At 33.3% G+C, this 23,844-nt stretch overlaps 5 protein-coding genes across 6 annotated transcripts in view; 1 reads left to right on the top strand and 4 right to left on the bottom strand.

Moving 5' to 3' along the window:
• Window positions 1-9,721, bottom strand: part of LOC123016281 (rho GTPase-activating protein 20-like) — a 43,114-nt gene extending 33,393 nt beyond the window's left edge. For both annotated transcript variants that reach the window (XM_044416580.1, XM_044416581.1), the window contains exon 1: window positions 9,535-9,721. The gene's annotated coding sequence lies outside the window, so the exon portion shown is untranslated. The remainder of the gene's footprint in view (window positions 1-9,534) is intronic.
• Window positions 9,722-16,184: 6,463 nt separating this feature from the next.
• LOC123003849 lies at window positions 16,185-18,245 on the bottom strand. The gene is made up of 4 exons (XM_044396874.1): window positions 18,006-18,245; window positions 17,557-17,893; window positions 16,775-17,510; window positions 16,185-16,601 (listed from the first exon to the last, which is right to left on the bottom strand). Exons 1-4 carry the CDS (start codon window positions 18,186-18,188, stop codon window positions 16,202-16,204), a joined length of 1,656 nt encoding a protein of 551 aa, XP_044252809.1. The 5' UTR covers window positions 18,189-18,245; the 3' UTR covers window positions 16,185-16,201.
• Window positions 18,246-18,870: 625 nt separating this feature from the next.
• Window positions 18,871-20,170, bottom strand: LOC123003699 (enoyl-[acyl-carrier-protein] reductase, mitochondrial). Its single transcript, XM_044396649.1, has one exon. The coding sequence runs from the start codon at window positions 20,023-20,025 to the stop codon at window positions 18,943-18,945; it is 1,083 nt and encodes a 360-aa protein (XP_044252584.1). The 5' UTR covers window positions 20,026-20,170; the 3' UTR covers window positions 18,871-18,942.
• A 194-nt stretch (window positions 20,171-20,364) lies between these two features.
• LOC123003632 (polycomb group RING finger protein 3-like) lies at window positions 20,365-21,597 on the top strand. Its single transcript, XM_044396520.1, has 2 exons — window positions 20,365-20,759; window positions 20,816-21,597. The coding sequence occupies exon 2, from the start codon at window positions 20,835-20,837 to the stop codon at window positions 21,483-21,485; it is 651 nt and encodes a 216-aa protein (XP_044252455.1). The 5' UTR covers window positions 20,365-20,759; window positions 20,816-20,834; the 3' UTR covers window positions 21,486-21,597.
• On the bottom strand, window positions 21,597-22,380 carry LOC123003633 (protein lethal(2)essential for life-like). Its single transcript, XM_044396521.1, has one exon. The coding sequence runs from the start codon at window positions 22,262-22,264 to the stop codon at window positions 21,716-21,718; it is 549 nt and encodes a 182-aa protein (XP_044252456.1). The 5' UTR covers window positions 22,265-22,380; the 3' UTR covers window positions 21,597-21,715.
• Between the last annotated feature and the right edge of the window lie 1,464 nt (window positions 22,381-23,844).

The raw sequence follows: 23,844 nt of genomic DNA, 5'->3' as shown, positions 1-23,844 counted from the left end.
CTGTTATTGCAAATTCCAGCCCACGTCCGAATTAGCCGTTCCCAAAATCTCTAGAATCAACAAGCAGCAGTAGTAAAGTGGCCCAAGGACAACGAATCAAGGACAAGTCGCTGCGAATGACGTCCATAATATCCCAAGCAAAGTCGAGCCATCACATTCTATTTTGAATAAATTTTATGAGCACACATACACACACATGTTCTCCTCGAGACTTGTTCAGCCGGCGGCGGAGCTGCCTCTGAATCAGGATGACCGAAGTTCTTCTTCTTCGACTAGCTTGATCCAAACGCCGAAGATATGACACGCAACTCCTCACTACATTCCATGGGCCTCTGTCCCATTCAAAAAGCTAACGGCTAGCAGGCGACAAAAACCGACTTGAATACGGCTTGGAATTGCTTTATTACGGCACTGTGACGACCAAATCAAATTTTTAATATCGAGGGAACCCACTGACCGTGTCTTTCGGAGAAGGATAATCCGACGAGACGTAATAGGGAGCGAGTTTTTAGGAAATTGATTCGAGCTATTATAACGAATTACTTTCAATTTGAGTGCAAATCAGTTAATAATCACGTTGTACGGTTCCAGTTAGGCGAAGACTTCAATTAGCTTGTAGTCGAGCTATTTGTGATGGATCTATAAAGAATTTCCGAAGACGTGGGTCGCATTTCTCCATAAGAGCAGGTTTAGCATGTCGGCATCCGCTCCACATTACGACCACTAAGTCTACTGCTGCTTGCTGATTCTATGACGAGGTGCAGATGGCTAAGGATAAGCCTGCACAAGACTTATTGGTACACTGGAACCAATAAATTTCTGACACGGCTCTTCCTTTTCAAGTTTCAAACAAAACTACAAATTGGATATTGCTCTTGTTATTTTTTCTCTTTTATAATACACATGACGCACTACTCTAAGATCCATAATTCAATTGATGGTCCTGATGCTCGAAGAAATGTACAAATATTTTTAAATTCATAAATCAACTAGTAAAAGTTATTTAAAAAAATTAAATACATAATACTGAAAGGAAGAACACATTCTAAGTTTTTAAAGTGGGTAAAAGTAAATTTGATAACACATTGCTTCTTTTCTTATCACCATGAGAAAAGAACAATTCTTAATATGTAATTGAAAAAAAAAACACTTCAAATAACGAACTAAAATTGCAATTTTTATTGCGTTCTTCAAAAATTACCATTAACTTTGTAAGTTTTCTAATACTAGAATAGAATTCTGTATTAAGATTCAAATTTTTTTATACATAAGAAAATTAAAGTTCCGTTTTTTAACTTCTGCTTTTTTGTGCATTTATCCAATACATATTTTTGTGATGAGTTAAAATTTTTCAGTTCATTTCAGAAGTTAAAAATCATAAGCTTCAAGGTAAAATTTTGAGTTTAATATCTACAAATATTTAATAATAAGCCCTATTTGGTAATTTCTAACATAATTTTAGTTTTGAAAAATCAAGTATGCTTTGAAAATTTTCAAAGAACTTATTTTTCTATAAAGTAAAGTGCCTTTTGTGTGGCAAATACGACAAAAAGATATAAGAAAAGTTGTTTCGAATCAACATCTAGGCTCATGTACCAAATTTCAAAATCATAGGCCAACATGGATTTTTCATTTTTTTATGTTTATTGTCACAAATCAAAAAATTTTAGATTAGTACTAAATAAAATTTTGACGTTTCTGTTAATAAAAAGCAATTATCTTTGAAATAAAATGGAGAATCATGGTTGATTTTGAAATTTGGTATGGCGCCTAATGTTGATTCTAAACAACTTTTCAAAATAACTTTTTGTTGTATTTGCCACATAAAAGACACTTTACTCTACAGAAAACTAGTTTTTTTGAAAATTTCCAAGTTATACTTAATTTTTATAAAACTAAAATTATGTTAGAAATTAGAGCTGGACCCCAAAAAATGAAAATTTAAATCGAATTTTTTTTATCTCTTACAAAAGTCGTTTCACCTATCACACACTGTATGTTGGGTTCCATTTATATTATTTGCACATGTTTTCTAGCTTTAAGCATAAAGGTTTACTCAAAAGCTAGTTTTAAAAATTAATTTAAAAAATTCTAGTCGAATTTATGGCAATTATTTTAAAAACATTTATTTTAAAATGCCTATTAGAAATATAAAGAAAGAAAATCACAATTAATTTTTATTGCAGACATTTTTTTCTATAAAATGTGTTCGTTAAAAGAATTATTACGATTAAATTTTTACTTTTTTTAATACTTTAAACTTTAATTTGAGTTAAAATTCTAAATGTTTAACTTAAGTGTGACTTTACATATAAAATTGTAGCTTTACACTTAGAATTTGGTTTCGAAACTTCAAATTTTTCTTTTACTTTTGAAAATGAATAATTTCGGCCTTAATATTGTGTGACATTGAAACAATGAGTCAAAGTTAGTTCAAAAGTTGATAACTACAAGTTTGAATTTTGATTTTAATGTTACAAAGATTAAATAGAATTTAATAGGTTTTAAACCACCGAATTTAATCTCAAAAGTTATTTCATTTTTGTAAATGTTTTCAGACTGCTATAACAAGTTTTTGAAGATTTTTTGTAAAAAATAGAGAAATTTTTTTTTCGATTTGTAGGAAAACAATTCTCCTTTTGATTTACGATTAGGGAGCGCAAATGGGCTCATAGTGGCACTTTCATTGCCTCGTTTTGTCGTTTTTGTCTCCCATGTTTCCACAATGGCTGTAATTAACGCCAGCTTTAAAAAGATAGCGTCCATCATCATAAACGCTATAAAAGTTTATTTACCTCTTATAAATAAAGGTATATCTTGGACCAAGAATGTTATCTATTTGAACAATCTCTGAATCTTATATTGTCCTCGGAACGGCTCTCCACATCCAAAATGTTCCTCAATGTTACTTAGTGCTTTGCTTGGACTCCAACTCGTCATAAAAACGGCAAAGAATGATCGAAAAAGAAAAATTCAAAATCGTCCGAATCGCACGCAAAAGAAGCTTTGAAAATAAAAACAGGTTTCATGTTACGTGATTTTTTCGAAAACCACGTTATAAATCAGAATTACGTCGAGTCCAAGCATGTTTGTAGTTATATTTAAACTGACGGTGCGAATATTTCCGATGTTGATTGGAAAAATGCCTATGAAATATGCACGTGTTGCTAAATATGGCAAAACAGGCTATGGTGCATAGTATTAATTATTGTAATATCTTAAATGTATGAAATTCCCGAGCTTGGTACATCACTTTGTTGCAAACTCGGTAGGTGGGCGGGCGGCTGGGTTGCTTGAAATTTCTTGCGGAATAACGGCACGTAATTTATAGCGACACAATTATATCTAGGTATATGATGCACAGTTAAATGAAACAGACGCACGAAAAATTCGTGAAATTTTAGGCATCCCGTGGGGTTAACGGTTTCAGCGGATTTGTCACGGCGATCGCGAGAAAGGTCGACGAAGACCCATCGACGAAGGTCGAGGGCATTTTCCCAACTAATAAATAATTCACTAATAGTTAAAAAAAATGCACACGAAGTGACTAATGCTTGCCTTTATAATAAATGTTACAATAAGTCCACATCAAAGTATTAGATTTACAGGGTGCGCCAGAACTCCAGGAACATGGATATATAAAAATTTCGAAGTTATGAGGGTTTAAAGTTTGCACTTTGACTCTATTTATTTTTGTTGGAAAAATAATTTTCGAAGTTTTTTTGCTATAGACTATTAAAAGAGGAAACAAGGAAACTGTAGCCTAAATTGTAACTCTGTTATTTGTGGCTTTTATTGTCAAAATTTTTGTACCTTTACTAAATAATTGTAAAAAAAACATATACAAGATATCAGTATCATTAAAATATCAAAAAATAAATGTCAAAATTTTTTGACAGAGAATTTTTTAATAGTATATTAAAGTACAAGTTGCAGAAGGTATCATCTATTCAAGCACAAATTTGAAATTTCGAAACGAGCCGCGAAGCGGCGAGTTGAAGAACAAATGAGTGCTTGAAGAACCTTCTGCAACAAGTGCTTTATACTATTTTTTCTATTTCGCCGCTTTATATCATTTTATAAATTAAAAAACAAAAATTTATTTTGCGACGGTTGGCGACATTTATGTGTGGTATAATTTTAGGCGGCTGTAAAAAATAAAAATTATCCTTATTTTCACATTTGAAAATTAATTGTGAAGAAAGTTCGTCACTAAAATTAAATTACCGCGAACGACTTATTCCAGCACGCAAATGACGTCATTTGGGTGCTGGAATAGATTTATTCTAACACCGAAATAGAAAAACATTTTTTCATGTTCCTGGTATCTTATCTTACTTGAATTTTTTCTCTGGGGCGCGAGTTCGGGCGCACCTTGTATTAGAATTTATGACAGAACGCTAAATGCGTTCTGCCATTATTTTGGAAAAAAAGTTGAAATTTTACAGGAAATGCAACTCCTTATTATACAGTGTTGTAATGATTATTAGTGGCAACGATATAATAGTCCGTAACATAATTGGTTTTCTCTTCTAATGCTAACGTAAATGCATTAGCGCTTTTAGAAGACTTGACATACATTTCCACGTTACTGTTCTTATCTCCAACTCATCTCCGGAGATAATTGATACCAATTAGAAGTAAATAAAATTTTAATTATTTCCACACCAAAAATTTTTTACCCGGTTTCAACGTTTTTAACGAATCAACTTTCCACGAGATGACACATTTGAGCGGTAATTATTTCCGGCATAGTAAAAATTTTCTTTTTCAAAAATAGTGTGTAATTTGACTCCTAGGAGGTGAGTTCGTGGAAGACTCGCGGATACAATTATATCACTCACTCCACATGCAATGCTTCATTTTTTCTTAGAAAATTGCGATATGTAAATGGCGCAGTAATTGCTGGATTTTTTTTCTTTTGGATGGGTTGGTAGACCTGAACCAAGTGAGTCAGCGAGGCATTTTGGAGGACTCGAAAGGTCATTCTCAACCTGTTTTCGCGGATTCGTTATTAAAAACCGAATTGGCGATTAATTAAACTTTTGCTGGTTTGGGTCGTCTCAAAACACAAGAAGAAAATGCAATCAGTCTGCGATAGAGAAGCGCTCTAGCATAAAACTCCGGTTATGTAATCCAGGTAAAATTCTGAGCTCCAACACTGTAACAACAAAAACAGTTGTTCGTCTAGACTTGCGGTGTTCGCTATCTGCTACTTCTACAGCAGAAAATATACAATGGATCGAGGAAGTTATTATGAACAACTCGACTTGCTTTATTATGATATAACCAGCCGTGGAGGACTGATTTACATCGGGAAAAATCGATATGGAATGTGATGATGATAAATACCCACAACGGAATTTTTCAATATACGATTGACACAAAAACACGAGTTGGAAAATAACACGAATAACGGCAAGAATGCGTCCACAGCGGTGATGAAATTTCAATTTTTCTCTTTCCAAACAAGTATTCCCGCAAAACCCCCAATTTGCTGATGCACCCATTGAAAATGGGTCTTAATAATATTTGGAATTTCGTACATATTCTAATCTTTTTTTAGTAGGTAACGTTGCATTTTTTAAAATTAATTTTGATTCAAAAATGTGTTAAATTTCTTATTACTCTATTTCCCCCCTAAGAAAATAGATCGAATTCATCTTTATGTTATTTTATTTAGTTTTTCCTCTTTTCAAATTAATTCAAAATTAAGCTTTTCAGTGAAAAATAAAAAAAGTTATTATCTCAAAGGGGTACTTCAAAACAACAAAACATTCTACATAAACTTTTTAAATATGTATGTAATATTCCAAGAAATTAAGGGAACAAAAAAAATTGTTAAATTTTTTGTCTTGAAAGACTGTACCTCAATGAAAAATGGTCGTATCTAGATTAAAAAATCCATTTTAAAGCTTCAAGTTCCTAGTCGAGGTGTTTTGCCAAAAATTTTTTCTGAGTTACGGTTATTACACAATCCTAAGAAATAGAGCGAGAAAAAATTTATAAATTTCTTATTATTTTATTAATCCACAGACGAAGAAAATTTTGTTCTTTCAGCATCAATTTGCTTTTTTAATTTTTCTTTACACCAAATTTATCTCTGAAATATTTGTGACTTTTAATGAAAAAAAAATCCTTTTGTCTTTGATCATCGGTATCTCAGCAACCAATGACTGTAAGGATAGTTTCAAAAACTGGAATAAACATCCTACAAAATGATTTTTAAAGATTAAAAAAATTTTCCCACAATCATTTAAAAAAGGAGAAAAAAACAAGTTGTTTGTTTTTTTTTTTTGTTATTTTTATTCAAAAATATTGATAAAGAGACGAACGTGCCCAGGTTTTTTTACAGCTTAATGTAGCCTCAATAACTTTAAATTTTTAAATCGATCCATCAAACAGTTTTCTTGGGCCGATTGATCAAAGTTTTACAAAAGAATTAAAGGAATTAATTTCTGAACATTGTATAATCTTCATCAACTTTTTTTACAATATTGCACGTTAAATTTGAAAAAAAATCAAAAAATGATATTTTTTATATTTCCAAAAATTTGGAAAAAAACCTGGAAACAATACTGACTAATGTTTGAAACTATTCAGCTTTTGCATACCCTTATTTTACTCCCGAATTTTTTTTCACATTTGACAGAAGTGTATTATTTTTTAAAATTCAACAATTTGAAGCATTTTGTAACTTTGAACATGTACTATTTTATTTACATTTTTTATTGTATACACACATTAACCACTCTTGTATTTTTTTACTGTTATTTGTTATTTTGTTCTTTTGTACTAGACAAAAAATTGTATTGTTTTTAAATGTTCTCAATATTAAATACATTAAATTCAGCAAAAAAATAAAAAATCTGAAAAAGAACTTTTTGTGTTATTTGTAAGAACGATTAATTTATCAAGTTTTTTGTTTTACACCCACTGAAAATATGAAAAGTCGACTCAATTTCAAATTTCCAGTTACAATTCTAGTTTTAAAATTTGTAATCAGTTTTTTTTTTAACAAATTACCATTCTTATAGTTCAAAAAACGATTTTTTACAATTAAGCAATGTAGAATTTTTGTCAAACCATAACAATCTAGTTTTTTACCAAATTTTATCGCCTGCGATTAAAATTTTTAGTAGTAAACCGTTTAATCTGTTTTTTTTAAACAATAAAAACGTGGTTTCATTAAATTCCTTCTTTTAGAACTATAAAAATTAATCACTAATCATACAGCAGAAAATGTCTATGTTTATAAAATTTAAGTCATTAAATTACAGGCCTTAAGTTAATAAGTTACGACGTTCAAAAATTAATTTTTAAATTCTGATTTTTTTATCATGAATTTGAACTTTTTATTCTCCTTTCACTTATAACGGCTGTTTATTTAAACTTGGTGTCATAGTTGGCGGTGATATGAGTGTGTTGTGAACGGACCACAAGTTTTAATACACCCGGCGAGGTGTCAAATGTCAGATTATTAACTTTCAATACGATGGTTCGTTCACAATTAAACTTTGATGGATAGCTTTGTTAAAACATTATATTATTTTTATTTTGCTTTTCTATTTCCATTTATAGTATTTACTTTTTGTTTTTATTTTTGAAATGTGCGTAACTCTTATTTCACTCTTTCAAGTACTCATATTGTTATTTTTCAATTTTATTTTTCTGACCACAAGATAGTAATATTTCAGAAAATAAAATATTCATCGCTTGCACACACTTGTCCATATCTCTAACAATAAAAGATGTACTCAGGAATGTCGTTGACTCATCTCAGCTTGACTCAACTTCCTTCTTTCCATTAAATTTCCAATAGATACCAGTATAAAATCGTCCAGCTCCTAACCGCTAATTAAGAAACTCAAGAAAGTTGCAAGAATATAAAGCTGTCCTCATAAATTTCGCATAAATGACAAAAGCCGGCGCACTAATTAGGCCACAAAATCGGCTTTTCTCTTATCGAAAGGCGTTTCAAGAAACCAAGAGTTGCGATTGTCGACAGACTCGACGCGAATTTTTCCTGCAGTCCCTGCCCTCTGCAGATTGACCTTTGCGGTTGTCGTCTCGTGTCAAAATGGACCTGACGCCTGCGGTTACCTACTCCCCGCCAAAAAATTCTTGTCACGTGCATCGTTTTTCACGCACAACAAACACACCGCCACAATGAATCATAACTCAATTGGCCCAAAAATTGCAAAATTTCGAGTTCTTTGAACCGAAATCGCTTTCAACACACGACTTAAGTAAGGGATTTGTCGACTTAAGTCGAATCTGCGTGACCCATACGCACGACTTCATTATCACCAAACCTGAACCATTAATTAGATAATTCCGGACACACCCATCGCGAAATCATAACTCAACGACCGAAATTATTTTCACACCCACGGCGACCAAAATTTAAGATGCGACGACCATCCCAGCGAAAGAATTCAAAAATGCTAAACAATGGAATTGAATTTGCACATTTGTCGCCCAACACGGGGGAAATCACAGGCGCCATCTAGCGGGTCAGGTCATTCCAACGCTTCCTACGTGAGAATTAACGGTTGATCTCGATTTTTTACGAATTAGAAATTAATTAGTAGATTGCAGGTGCGAAAAGCGTAGGAGAGTGTTTGCGAACATACTAGATTCCATGCTTTATTATTGGAATACTGTCCAATAATGCGGGTCTATAATTTTCCCTACTTAGTCCCTTAATTCGAAAACTAAGTACTTTTACTTTGTAAGTTTACGAGTGGTTAATGTATTGAATAAATGCCTCTCTAACAAGCTTCCACTTTCAAAAACCATCTAAACACAGTGGGACGACTACTAAATGACTTACTTTAAGCCAAGTTGAGTACTCTTTTCCTACAAATAGTTGTAGATAACGGCCACAATTAGGCCTTTTTACAAAGACTATATTCTTGTGGTCAAATTCCAATCCTTCTAAGCATTCATTGGCAATTACATTACTTATAACATCGTCAATAAACATACTTTGGTGAAAAAACGAACAATGAGACAATTTAACCAAACATGCAAGGCCTTGAAGCATAATTACAATATGCCAACTTCAATAAACCAAAATCCAACTACTGTAAAAACCCCCGCAATTAATTGCAAATCAATTATTTGTTCAAATTTGAATATTGGGTCCGTTGACCCCTCTCTGTTTGATTAACGTTACGCTACTGGTTTGGCTATTGTGTTTCGGACCGGCTTGTATTAACTGATAATTTTTTGTTTACATAGCAGAGCATCCATGCAATTCTGCATTATCGCACTTTATTAATAACAAATTGCTAGAAATTGAATAACAATTTTACGTTAAATTAATTTTTGATTATGCGGGCTAAGTGGAGGACATGATCATTTTTTCGATGGTTATAAATTTAGGTTATGAACGATTTACAGCCCCCAATTTACGGTTTAGGGGGTGTAATAAATCAAAAATTTGGCTGATTTTATGTCTCAAGCCCTAAAAACGCCAGTCGAGTGTATAAACAAGTAATTATTGAAATAAGTCAAAAGTAGGTTTACCAATCAAGTGGTCGCTGAATCCAGGTAATGCGATTAAAATCCGTATGGACAAAAAGCGGTTATCACTGATAAAAGCACAAAAGTCACATGAATTAGCGTCCCGGTTATTAAGAGTCAACAAAACAGTTAATTTGAAAACATCTACACTACATCCACACTCAAGCTACGACTACTTTGAAATCTTTTCCGTTCAACAGGTAGTCGGCGCAGGCGAAACAAAAACATTACGATACACTCGTGTGGTTTCGTTAGCGGTCGATCTTAATTTATGCTTATTCGGGTACTGCGCTTTTTTCAGATTGTTTTTAATTAAAAATTGTTCACAGAGAGAGAATTCGCTTGATTTATTGACGAGTTACTGTTATTTTTATTGATAACCACTTTTCCCATTACTCTTTTGACGTTTGTAACAACGGCGGCACTCAAAAGGCCGCTTCGGGACCGATATTATTCAATTAAAAATATTTCTTACCGTTAGTTCCACCCACCACACAATAATGACTGTTTTTTGGCAAAACGTCGATTTTTCAGTGAAATCTTATCTAGTGGCCTTATTTTTGGCAAAAAGATTACAACGAACTTGACACCAATTCCAGTTTTTATGGCATTATTTTATTATTTTTTCGAAAAGTTGCGAAAACTGTGGTACAATAGGATAATGCGGTTTTTGCAACACTAGTCTGAAAAATAAATGACGTACAGTTACGTGTAATCAAGTATATTAAACCGAGTAAAATATTTATTTAATCATACATTAGCACAGTACCAGCTTTTTGCACATAAACTACTAATTGCTGTTTAGTTCGTATAATTAGAAATACAAACAAAGAAACGTTTATAGCACTGATTATACTATTTTAATGTAAATTCCTTTCGTTTTTTGTATACTGTTCTCAAGAGTAATTACACAAAACGTAGTTTCCATCCCACGGAAGAAGATTTAATCGCAAGAAATATCATTGAATTGAACAAAAAAGACGATATGAAAATTGGTATTTACTTTCTTCCTATTTTCCAGTAATTTCCTTTCAATATAAATTATTCATTAGAACTGTACCAGACGGCTTAATCTGAATCGGAAACTGATGAGAAATTTTCTAATAACTAATAAATAAGTCTGTGAATTAGACACATACCTAAATGAAGTCTCTGTATATTCATCTTAAAAAAAAACAAAAACTCATAAAATATTTTTTTAAATTGCGACTGTTAAGTTCAAAATTATGACTAAAGGTACAAAAGAACATTAAAAAAGTCAAATTCAAAAATCGGAATAAATATTACTTTTCACCACATAAAATTATTTCATCAAATAAAATCTGTTTCTTTCGTAACTGCGTTTTCGAAATCGAAATGGTAGATTTGTAACCAACCTCAATACTTTATATGTTCGAATGATTTATAATTGAAAATAGTTCAATTTTTATAATTTAAAAACAAATTTATTATTCTAAAAACAAACCTATTTATTTAAAGACCGATAAAATCACACTTTTAGAAAATAAAACTTTTTTCTTCATAATCAATTGAATATTGAATTATATTTTAGTTCACATTTTAATACCACAAAATTCTAAACAGATAATTTAGTTTTTTTACGTCCGTCAAAAAAGTGTAGGGTTCTTTATTATTTTATAAATATAAAAATATAAAATAAACATATAAACATAAAATGTAAAAAATAAATAGATACATTTGTTTCATCGCGCTGAAATTTTGTATGGAACTCGTTAGTAAAGTATCTTTATCTTCAAACGGTCTAAAATTGTGCCTTTGTGCATCTCTACCTATTGAAACAGTTGAAGTGGCTTTTTTCTAACCGGAGTTGAAATACTTTAAGTCCTAAGAGTTGAAATGTCCACCCAGACATTTCACATAGTGAAATCACGATTTATTTATCAATAGTTACACAAATTACTTAATAATTAAATAATTGCTATTAAAAAAAATCTCGAAAAAAAAACGAAATAACAAATTATTATCTTTTACAAGTCATTTTACCTATCCGGGGACATACTGTATATCATTAAAAATAGAATTAAGTCTTTCACCCACTGTCGGTCTCGCTTTGCTCGGCCTTCAATTAGCATTTTTCTAGCCAAATTCTGTATTTTTTAAATATAATAGACAAAACCTAGGTATTGGTAATAAGTTTTGATTATAAAGAACAGTAATAGATCCTCAATCTGTTTACATAACTTATTTCCTATCGTTCAATAAATAAACATTAAATATTTACAAACCATTTAATGTTATAAATAAATTTGTAATTGTAAATAGCTAGTTTAAATAAATATTAATTTGTTTTTGTTGTGATTAAATTATTAATTTGTTTTTATAGGCATTTTAGCAAATACCTTGAGAAGCAATTAATTTTGGTTTACCCTCATAATTGCCTAATTAATTATAAATTAAATGGTACTTAATTTGAATTTTCTGCAAGTGTTAAAATGGCAGATTCAGCTTTCGTATATCTAATTTATAAAAATTGCGATAACTTTTTTACGTGTTTCAATAAATCTTTCCCATCATTCTTGCAGACTTTTATGAAAATGATTCACAGGTTGATTGGATTCAAATAAAAATGAAGTGTGAGATTTTCCTCGCATCTCGCTTGATTTCTGGATTCCTTCTGTTCAATGTAGGTCATTGTGGTCATCTTGAGGTTAAAGACCCTCATTATCTCGCATCAAAAGGCAATTAAAGCTTTGATGTCCCGAATCGTCGGCCATGTGCCCTCGATCACTTTCGTTTAAAGGCGCCACTGCCATTTTTGAGTGGCCCCAAAGTCGCCCACAATGCAATTTTCCATCATGAACAGTGCTTTTGTCCGACTCCCCAGATGATTCAGCAAAGCTCTCGATACTAAATGACTCATATCTAATCAAAATGTTGCAAATGGGCATTTCAAGAGAGGCCTTTAATAAATTCCGTCAGCGTATCACGACGATATCTTTGTTTACGTTTCCGAATTCATTTAAACCGACGACATAATCGCCGATAATTTATGAGTCGTTATAGATAACAAATTAATTCGATTGAACGACTCGTCGTAAGTAATTGCAATAATCATGATGGAATTAATTCCATGATACGTAGAGAAACTTACGAGAAACTTCAACTTCACTTTATAGTGACTTAATAGCAATATAAGTAAATAAATATAAATCAAGTCGAGTTGATAATCTGTAGGAAATACAGTGGTTTATTGCTAGACGCAGTGGCGGCGCATTGTGCTCTACTTACGCCTTTTAATGACACTTATTTAGTATTTACGACCCACGATTTCAAACTGTAAACACGCCCACGAAAAGAAAAATTTCACTTTGACCACCGCACCACCCAGATTTGACACCACTTGCGCACAAAAACCCATAAAAACTTTATGAAGCGTTCATCATTTTTGTTGTAATATGAGTATTAATTATGTATCGGACAGTTCCAGGGTGCGGTATAACGTATTGTTCCATAGAAAACGTTTTATTTACAATAAATATTTGCATTCATTGAGTAATAAATCCTTCACGATTGTGTTTCCACGAAACGAGGTAATAAGATCATAACGATTTTAATAAATTTTCTCGGGGAGAAAATAGAACGGGTCCCAAATCGATTGTAAAATTGTCAAGGTTTCATCGGGGGCGTTTTTTATCGGTTAATACTCCAATTGGTGCCACTTCAGGGGGCTTATTAAGAGATAATTACCGCTCCTACATGGATTAGAAATAACCGTGATACAAGATTAGAAATTACCTAAATTTATAGAAATACAAAATGATAACAATAAAATTGTATCTAAATTAATAAATGAAAGGTTTTACTTGAGACCAGTGGCGCAGCCAGAGACAGAGTTCAGGGCTTAGAGGGGTTAAACTCGCTCGAAAAATGTTATATAAGAGAGCTACATCCTCTAAAAAGAGTGGATCTTTTAATGTTTTTTTTCCAATATTTCAGAAATCATTGTAACCAAAATTTGGTACAACTGATAACCTTTATACACCCAATTCAAAGATAAAATGTCGAAACTTTTACTCAGGAGCCACCTAAATTGGGAGAGTTTAGAATAAAAACTATTTTGGCTGTTGGTACTTGCCACTTTCAACCACACAATTCAAAATTTCATAGTTTTTCACAAAAAATTGATCTCTTGCGTTTTTTCGATACAACTTACCTTTGTGAGTACAATATGTGTTACAGACCATAAAGAGGATAAAAATTAAATTTGTCTTACCGTTTAAGACGTCCGTGATAAAAAAATTTGACAACAGGTGTTTAAAAGTTATTAGCTGTACCAAGTTTTGTAATTTCATCTATTCTGCAATAGTGGCAAAAACTCCATTAAAAAACGCATCTCTTTCAGGGGGTGTAGCTCGCTTACATAACATTTTTTGATACATGTTCATAAGAAACTTTTGTCTTAAAACTGAATATCCTATCACCTGTTCAAATTTGTAACAATAAAAACGGAACACCCTGTATTTTTAATATTTATTATAGAAAAATTAAATTATTGCTTTTAAAATCTTAATTCAAGTATGAACTTAAGTTTTTTGGTTTATTTATTGTCATTTCTTTACTAGCATCCTAAATTCGTGCAATTCTGATGTCACTTTAGTATCTTGTAATTATCTGTTAACAGTGTGATGACAAGCCAACACGCCGATTCGTTTTTCCCAAAGTTTAAGAAACTCAGTCTTTTACAGTAACGTTTATTACCAGATACCTCACCATTCCATGTTTCCGTTAAATTATACCATTATTACCTGTCATTTAAAATGCCTGGGAGAACTACTTACGTGATAACGTAATGGTAGATTATAAGAGAGCATGAAAGCACCATAAAAATTACAGAAAATATGTTATATTCAAACAATAGAGATGAAAAAATGATTAAACAATGCATTGAGGGTGATTTTAAAAAACACAATTCTTTAATGGCAAAAGCTCCGTTTCAATTAAAGCGCGAGCTTTACTCTTCAATTAAAAACTAGTTTGTAAATTGGATGTAACATTTAATAATCTCCCAAGATATTACTCGGTGATAATAATGAAGCAGAAAACGCTAAGAAATACCAATCTATAATTTTTAAATTGCCAGGGACAGGTGTATTTGTTACGAAATGTATGAACATTTTGCGAAGGTTGGTCTAGTCTAGCATCTTCGACAAGGATGCAAATACACTCCCAACAATGTTAGAAAAGAACGAAACAAATGTGAAAGGAAATAATTTAACATTAGCTCATATTACAACAGGTGTATTTAATTCGACAATTTTATCTATTAATCAATTTCGGCTCGTTTAAATTCTTTTATTCATTTAGATCAGATACCGAAAGTGATTCGTAAAAAATTGATTTAAAAATTCGGTTTTATGAACGTCGTAAAAGCTCTCTTGTAATGAAAGGGTCGGGACTCATGCTGCGAGCTTTATTTATCAAAGCATATTAAGGTTCTTTACAAGTCTACAAGACTCGAATGATAATGGGAGCCAGGTATTATAAAAAACGTGTCGTTCATCATCTTTAAAAAATATTTGGGTGTTGTACACCTGTCGAGGAAGCGACCCTTGCTACCTAAAGAAGCGTGGCCGGTGGTAAATGGAAACTTTTCGTGGAGAGAAAAATATAAACAAGGTGACTGCTATGACAGTTTTATCGATGGTTTGAATCGAGAATAAAGACTGCAAAAGTATGGTTTTATGGCGAGAGTAACCCTGAACCGTCAAAAATGAGAATTGCGAATAAAAATCACAATAAAAATGTGAAAGGAATGAAGCGGCCAAAGATGAAGTCATGTGTGCTAGTTTGGGGCCAAAAAACATTCTTCTTCTTCTTGGATCTTCTTGGTATGGAAACGATGAACAAAAACACGATTAGCCCGTCACACCAAACTTTTATTTTAGTAGCACAACGCGTTTCGACCACAAAGTGGTCATCCTCAGGCTAATCGTGTTTTTGTTCGCCAAAAAACATAAAAATGAACACAAAAATCAAAAATTTTAAATAAAAATGAAACACGAAAAAACTAGCTAAAAAACTCACCTCATAATTTTAGAAATCAATAAAAGAAAAATAAATAAAGTTAGATATTTTGAGTCTAATTCTTTCTCTTCTGGCAACAGTGTATCTGGGCCAGCAGACATGATAAAGAAAAAGTGCAAAAAGTCCCAACCACTCACATCATAAAATCTACAGACATAAAATCTTTAATAAAGAAAACAAAACCCTGCGATGTTTATTCAGATATGCTCTCAGCATTTTTAAAACACGGCTTCCAAACTCATTTAAATAAATTCCAAAATGTCATTTGTCTCAATCTTCAGCTTAGCAGTAATTTATATGTCAATAATTTTTTGTACTTTAAATAACTCGAGTCACGATTTTGATACGGCTGTCACTTTTTCATAATTTATCGGAAGTCGTAGCCTCACATTCGTCAAATTTTGCAAATGCTAACGGTATAGGAAAGTTATGACAAATCTGATTCGAGCGGTTAATTAAACAAGTTAAAGGAAAAGATTTGTGACATTGCAGTTTCTTTTCATAATTGCTCCCAATATAGTGCCGAATTAGCCTAATAATACGTTACATGAAAAAAAGTGAAAGCAATCAAACACTGAAAGAAATGTAAACAATTAGAATACGGTGAAAGTACTTTATTCGAGCTTCAAGCACCTAGAAACTTCTCGAGCTTCTTCTGGGTTTCCTTCTCTCTAATTTCATGCCGAATTTTCTCCAAATCGAGGATATTCAAAGCGACCAAATCCAAAGAACCACTCTGAACACTCGATTTTCTCCTCCCTTGACCCGAACTACTGCTCACATTCGAGTATCTCCGGTCGTAGGAGTTCAAAACAAACTGTTCCTTCTCAATCATATTACTAATTCTTCTCATACTATCAGTTTTGATAATTGGTTGTGGCATTTGTTCGTTGGAAGGCGACCCAGAACTTGGTCTCTTGTATCTCGGAACTTTGGGTGAAGGAAGCGGAATCTTCCATTTTTCCATACATGCAGGACATGTTGTCTGCTTCAAATGTACTTTAATTTCTTCATTGTTATGGACACTGAAATTAGTATTCATCAGCAAGTGATGTTAAGCTTGCATACCACGTGGACGTGCATGTTGGAAAATTAAGACTAGAATTTTAAACACTCGGTTGCTTACTAGAATGTCAAAATCGATCACTAGTAGAGTTTTAAATAAAATAAAATAAAGACAAAATAAAAATATACCCACTGTTTTTTTGTTGGATAATCTAAACCCATACTTCTGTCACTGGTGGTACTACTCTTTCTACTACTTGAAACTCTTCTACTAGAACCAGTACTAGTACGCCTGACCTTTTTTGGTTTACTAAAACTTTCATCTTCCGAACCTCTTTTGTAATTCGGAATTGACTCTATATTTTTTTTGATAAAGTTGGTACTTTTGCGCCGAAAACGTGACGCTTCTTCTTCTGTTTCGTCTTTCCGAAATTCGGGTTTTGGCATTGTTATTGTTATAGGTTTCGTGCTTATAGTACTAACTTTTGTAGACATTTTACTTCTTTCGATTGTTAGTAATTCCCTAGACTCGCCATCTAGAAGATTAAAGCTACTACGTTTGGGAAACTGCAAGACATTTGAACGAATATATCGAACTAAGTCTTCGAGAGCACCAGTTGGAGTGCGAATTTCAATATGACTAGGTCTGATTTTGTTAGGTTGTGTCAAAATAAAAGAACTGCAACTGTTGACCAATGAATGATTTTTCAGAGTCATAACAAACTCTTGGATGTGATGCTTTCTGAAAATCTTTTTCAGACTACTGGGATCGTCCGCAAGACTTATCAAATGTTGGACTTTTTCAGGATTTGAGCTTTCCAAAGCTGTAATCACTGTCATAATTAACTCTAAAATTTTCTCGTTGACTATAAGTCGAGCTGAAAGTCTTTCGTCCAGAATTGTTCGTTTAGCGTGTCCTTTGTTTACATCTAAAATTCAGTTATTCGGAGATAAGAAACTCGTCGAGTCAAATACCAAGAATATAAGTCGGTAAAATTGCTTGTAAAACAGCTTCACGTGGATTTTCTTTCGATCGTTCGATTAGTTGCTCCACTGGCGAGTCTTTTTTCATGAAACCACCAGAAGTTCGGGGTCTTCTCGGGGGTGTCAAATGGTCGGTTTCGTGAGAGGAGAGTAAGTGAAGACAAACTATTTTCTCAATGTCTACTTCGCCGTTTGTAAATAACAAAAAATGAAGTCGTTCGAAATCAACTGGCGGCGTGTTTTCGCTAACCTGCAAGACCCTATGCTCCCCATTCCTCTTGTAACAAAATCCAGGGTTGTGTGTTTCGTACATTTTAACATTGGAGGCCTAAAAGTTGTGTCAAGTCAACATCGCGATAACGTCCATCAGTCTCGGTCTGTGATTATGGGTAATTTAGGGCGAAATGGCCTCCGGCATAGGTGTGTTGCTGTGTAAATACCTCGGGTGAATCCGTGCTGAAGTTGGACTTGGAGTATCTCGATTTGAAGCGTTGTATCTCATTGTTAAACATTCGCAATTCATTCTTTTTCTCTTTTTCAAGTCGATTTAATTCGGTGGAAAGTTGCGTATATTCAGCACGATTTTTGATATTCGCATTTGCAAGTTTTTCAAGCGAAAGCATATCGCCAGTGACAAGTTTCGCAATACTGACAATTTAGAGATGTGTCATTGAGAAGAAGAAAATGTTTATAAAACAATGCAGCTGCGAGGCAAGGACTTTTCCTTTCATCTTCATATGGAAAAATTCGCGTACCCACATTTTTCTCAAAATAATTGTATTTAAATTTTTAATGGAGGCAGTCAACACCCAGCAATTATGAGCGGTTTTGTTTTTCCCCCACAAGCGATTATACTTTTTTCTTGAAAAGTTATTACAAAATCTATCAAAGATTACCATCTACTGTTCATCTTAGTTGTTTATGTTGCACGTCAGTAATTCGCTAATAACCCAGAGAGACGGAGAAAAAAGATCAAAAGAAGAGTTTGAAAAATTCACAAACTTGAATCCAGATAATCAAAATCGAGATTTTTATTGTGGATTTTTATAATTTGTGGAATTTTGAGCGAGCGAAGAACGCTTTTAAAATTCTTTTTTTAATTAATAGACGGGGAGGAATGAAATAAAAGAAAGAATGTTTTTACCTGCGAGGCCAGGGCTTTGGTAGGTCGAGACCAAGGTAATTTCCAAAATTCTTAAATGAAATGGAGAAAGAGCTGCAACCCACAATACTGTCGTGTAAAAAGAGTTGCATAACACCCAAAAAAGTTTTAATTTATTTCTTTACTTTAAATAAAAATCAAAATGAAACTGATAAATATTTCTTTATTTGGTTCTTTGAAATCCTTATTAATCTAACAACAACAAACAAAACAATTTATTTAAACTCCAAGATGTATTTTTTGCCGATCATTCCCTTGATGGTCATGGTGTTCATCAAGGCCTCTTTGTACTGTTCAAAATCGACCATTTTAAAGGCCGGCCCTTGCAATTCATTTGTGGTCATCATGGAAATCAACTCTTCAAACATTTCAAATCGGTCAACACTATCGGCATTTTGTTTCGTCCAATCAGTCATCCAAAACCCCCTAATTCTCAAATCTTTGAAAATAAGAGCAGAGGTGGGGACCGTCACTGGCTCCCTCGACATGCCCCCATATGTCACCATGGTCCCTCCTTTCTCCAAATGCCTCATGACCTCCAAAGCGTTTTGCCCCCCGACACAATTCAGCGCTAATTTCGGCTTCTCAAGCTGTCTGCTTTTAAAAATCTCGGTTTTTCTCAATTCCTCTTCGGTAAGAACATGATTGGCCCCCAGATTTTGCAAGAAACAACGCAATTCGTCGATACCAGCCCTGTCTCTCACTATATTTACGCTCCTGATGCCCCATGCGCGGCAAATTTGAATCACGTTTTGTCCACAGGCGGAATTGGCCCCATTTTGGATAACAGTGTCTCCAGGTTTGAGATCAACGAAATCGCGGAGCATTCGATAAGCCGTGCAGGGGTTAACTGTGAGGGTCGCCGCCTCCACTAGCCCCAATTTCTTAGGAACCTTCAGCAGGTTGTTCTTAGAGACAACAGTGTGTGTCCTCCATGTACCCAAAGCGTTGACAAGAGGCACAACACGATCACCCTCCTTAAGATCATTCACGCCTTTTCCAACACAGACCACTTCTCCAACACCCTCATTTCCAGGAACTGCGGGTAAAGGGGGCCGAGAAGGGTACTTTCCCTGGATTGTGTTTATATCAGCAGGATTTACAGGAGCTGCAAGCATTTTAACGATGACTTCGTCGTCTTTAGGCTCGGGGATGGGTTCGCTTGCTTTGTGGACGACTTTAATGGGGTCCCCATGCTCGGCGTAGACGAGTTTAGTTGCGGTGCTGTTGTACCGGCGAAAGTTGAGGTTAAGTTGCAATTTTATGGAATTGGCCAACTGGCGCGTCAAGGTGGCCATTATCACTCAGGGTTATTACGTAAATAAAGTAATTTGAGGAAAAAGTCACAAAAAGTTAAACTTTGAACTAGTTATTAATAAAAACATTTCCTAATGAAAAAAAAATGTCAAACTGACGTTAAAGAAACTCACTGATTTACCGACACGGCGCGAGGGTTTTTAACTCATTTTTCGTAAATTTGAGTTTTTATAGAAAATAATGAGTTAAAAATGAATAACATAACTTTCTTTAATTACCCTACTTTTTTGTGATGTAAATTTTATAATATTAATGTATTTAAATATCAATTAAACAATAGGATGTCTACTATATCGGCTGAGTTTTTAAATTTTGTGAAACAGTACATGTTTTTCTTAAATATATACTACAAAATTCATAAAAATGCAATTGAAGAGTTTTAAACAACATGTTCTTATCATTGTTAAATCAATAAGGTCAACAGGTTATCTCAATTGATTGACCTAGATTTAGGTTATGTACACATGCCACTGCTCTGGTTTATGGGGGGTTGTAACATAAATAAACTCTAGTATATCTTTAGTAGACCCACAGAACCAAAACTAAAAACCAAAACTAAATGTGATTTGTGTTAAATAAACCAAAAATTTCTTTACGAGTACAAAGAATTAAACACTACCAATCTCCAATCTGTGATTTTTTTTATTTATCTTTATCTTCTTTGTAACAACACCTCTGAGTGTTGCTCTTGCTTATACTTAAACGTGGTAATAGTGTAAGTAATTATAAAGTCTTGAATTTCTTCAATTTCCCGATTTTGGATATTTCTAGGTTAAGTTACAGTGATAAAATGGATCGTAAAATTAAATTAAAAGCTCTAAACCCTTATATAACGTGCAATATATGTAAAGGTTACTTAATCGACGCCACTGCCATAACCGAATGCCTTCACACATTCTGTAAAAGTTGCCTTATTAAACATTTAGAAGCCAACACCAACTGCCCTACTTGTGATATGGTGATACACCATTCGTACCCCCGGCAATACATTAATTTCGACCGGACGATGCAAGACATAGTCTATAAATTAGTCCCCGGATTACAAGAAAGTGAAATTGAGCGAGAACAGCTGTTTTACAGACAACGGGGGCTGCCATGTCCCAAGGAAATGCTAATAGGGGAGGAAACCAAAGAGAAATCACCAGAACCAGACGATGGGGACAAAGAGGAGTTGATAAATCTATGTCTAGAATGTGCATTCGTCAATCCAGTACAAATAAAACAAATTTTTGTGAGGGTTCCCACCAGAACGACTGTCTTGTATTTAAAGAAATTTATCGCTAGGAAAGTGTTCAAAATTGATGATTTGCACAACATTGATGTTTTGTGCAATTTTGAAGAGGTGGATGTGGGGGACACAATGAAATATATTTATTTGAGCAAATGGAAATTTGATGATGTGCCTTTAGTGCTGAAATGTCAGCTGAAAATTAAGACTTGACATTTGTTTTTTAAGAGGACTCAGGGACTAACTTATTTCTGCACTTTTTACTTGTAGTGTTTTTAATAAAAGTGATTGTTTTATTATTAATTTTTTTTCATTAAAAGTCGATTTAAACGAACGAAAAGTTTATTTTAAGTAAATGAAAATACAAAACAATTATTACATATTCAGTCTGCAAAACTAATACTATAAGTGCAAGGAATAATTTTAAACACAGTCTTGATCATTTATTTCTCCTTCTTCTTTTCCTCCTTATTCTCTACGGCTTTGGAGGGCTGTCCCGTTTGCACCACCGGAATGCTCCTCTCGGTCTCCTTCGAGGCGCAAATCTTGGGGGCTGTGATGCTCAAAACCCCGTCTGAAGACAACTTGGACTCGATTTTGCTCACATCACAGTCCTTGGGCAAAACGTATCTCCTCACAAAGTGTCTCGAGATGAACCCATGTTCATCCTCCTTCTCCTCGTGTTTGCCCTCGATGGTGATGGTGTTATCCGAGACTTTCACGCTGATTTCCTCCGGTTTGAACTGCTGCACGTCCAGGTTGGCCTGGAACTTGTCTTTGTCGAAGGTGACGGTGGAGCCGGTGTCACGGTGCGAGGCTGCGCTCCTCCAAGGACGCAGATAACCGGCAGGACATCGCATCAAGTGGCGCATCTCCCTGGGGACGAGTGGCGAGAGGAGGTCCTCGGGGTCGAGTCCCAAGCCGAAGTGCTGGTCGAGGATTCTCGATGGGCGAGAGTATTCGAAGGGGTCGCTGAAGAGTAGTAGAGACATCTTCGCAGGGTTTTTTTTACTTTTTTTAGTCGCAGTTGTTTTCGCTTTGAAACTCTGATTCAAACTGATTGAAGTTGGCGCGCCGCTGACGGTATTTATAGGAAACCGCGTTCGAGAATGTTCGGGTGAGTAACGATCGGGAATATTCTCGAGTTCGGGTGCGTTCAAAGGGTGTTTGTACTGGACTTTTCTAGAAATGGATGGAAAAATTAATGTTTTTTCGAATTTCCAAGCGAGTTTTTTGCTACTTTTGCAATAAATAGTTGGGATATCTATGTAATTTGTGGGAAATAAAAGGAAACACCAAAAATGCACCATGACAGGCGTATTTTTATGTTTCTTAATAAACGCCAAGAAATTAAGCAAAATATTGATCAGAACATGATTAAACCATTTTTATATTCAAAAACAATAATAAGAAACTGTATTCGAGGATAATTTTCTGAAAACAGTTGGAAAAGTTAACGTTTTTTAGAATTTCCAAGTGAGTTTTGTACAAGTTTTTGCAATAAATAGTTGAAAAAACGTATTTTTTTTTCTTAATAAACACCAAAAAAATTAAGCAAAATGTTAATCAGGAACATAATAAAGCAATTTTTATATTCAAAAACAATAATAATAAACTGTATTGGAGGCTAATTTTCTGGAAACAGTTGGAAAAGAATTTTTACGCGTTTTGTCAACTTTTTGCAATAAATAATTATAAAATCTCTGTATCGAGCTCTGTACTTAAATGAATAAAATGAAACAGCACAAAAATGACAGGAGTATTTTTATGTTTCTTAATAAACGCCAAAAAATTCTAAGCAAAATGATAATCAGGCAATTTTTATTTCCAAGAACAATAATAAATAAATTGTACTGTGGAGTAAATTGCCAAAATAATATCAGTTTTTTTAATTTAATTTAATTCATTAATAAATAAGGCCTAGTTTTTAAAAATATGGAAAATTGATTCTTGCTTTTGTATTACTTTTTTTGTATATATATAATTTTAAAATTTCTATTAGTTTTAATCTGGTTTCAAGGCACTTTTTATGTTTTTTTTCCTCTATTAAACAGTGATTTAGTCATTTTTTAAGGCGTTAAAAATTATTAATTTATTTGATTTTTAAATTCCAGTTTAAAAAAGTTTCAAATAAATTTTGTAAAAACAAGATTTTTTTTGTAATACGTTGTTTTGAATAAACAAAAGGACAAATTAAAATTACGGTAATGTAGTGACAACTGCCTTAAGTCAACAACAATTTCCATTTGGTTTTTGAACCTTAAAAACAAGAGCAATAAAAGTAAGCCCATAAAAAATACGAGTGAACACATCCTGTGAACGTAAATTTTCTAGCACGTTCGAGAGTCGAACATTGCCGAATTTTCTCGGAGATTTGTTTGTTTTAATTTAAATTTGTAATTTTGTAAACAATAATTTAACAATAAATGTCTAAGTAGCAAATAATTCTTATAAATATAATTTTACAAAGTATTTTATAACAGTAATAAAATAATTTGCTTACTAACTATGTTTCTAGAAAAACTCTTTAATTCAATAAAATTAATTAATTCATCACTCATTCTCTTTTATT

Source organism: Tribolium madens, unplaced genomic scaffold (genome assembly GCF_015345945.1).
Source record: "Tribolium madens isolate multiple individuals breed KSU strain unplaced genomic scaffold, Tmad_KSU_1.1 Scaffold_1;HRSCAF=32;Tcas5.2_LG8, whole genome shotgun sequence".
Lineage (NCBI taxonomy): Eukaryota > Metazoa > Arthropoda > Insecta > Coleoptera > Tenebrionidae > Tribolium > Tribolium madens.
Note: the sequence above shows the minus strand (reverse complement) of the source record. Positions and strands in the feature narration are given on the sequence as shown.

Coding starts and splice junctions, on each gene's coding strand:
- LOC123003632 (XM_044396520.1), top strand. CDS start 20,835: ATGGATCGTAAAATTAAATTAAAAGCTCTAAACCCTTATATAACGTGC.
- LOC123003699 (XM_044396649.1), bottom strand. CDS start 20,025: ATGGCCACCTTGACGCGCCAGTTGGCCAATTCCATAAAATTGCAACTT.
- LOC123003633 (XM_044396521.1), bottom strand. CDS start 22,264: ATGTCTCTACTACTCTTCAGCGACCCCTTCGAATACTCTCGCCCATCG.
- LOC123003849 (XM_044396874.1), bottom strand. CDS start 18,188: ATGCTTTCGCTTGAAAAACTTGCAAATGCGAATATCAAAAATCGTGCT. Junction 17,511..17,556: donor TTTACCGACTTATATTCTTG/GTATTTGACTCG, acceptor ACTGAATTTTAG/ATGTAAACAAAGGACACGCT. Junction 16,602..16,774: donor GATTATCCAACAAAAAAACA/GTGGGTATATTT, acceptor TACTAATTTCAG/TGTCCATAACAATGAAGAAA.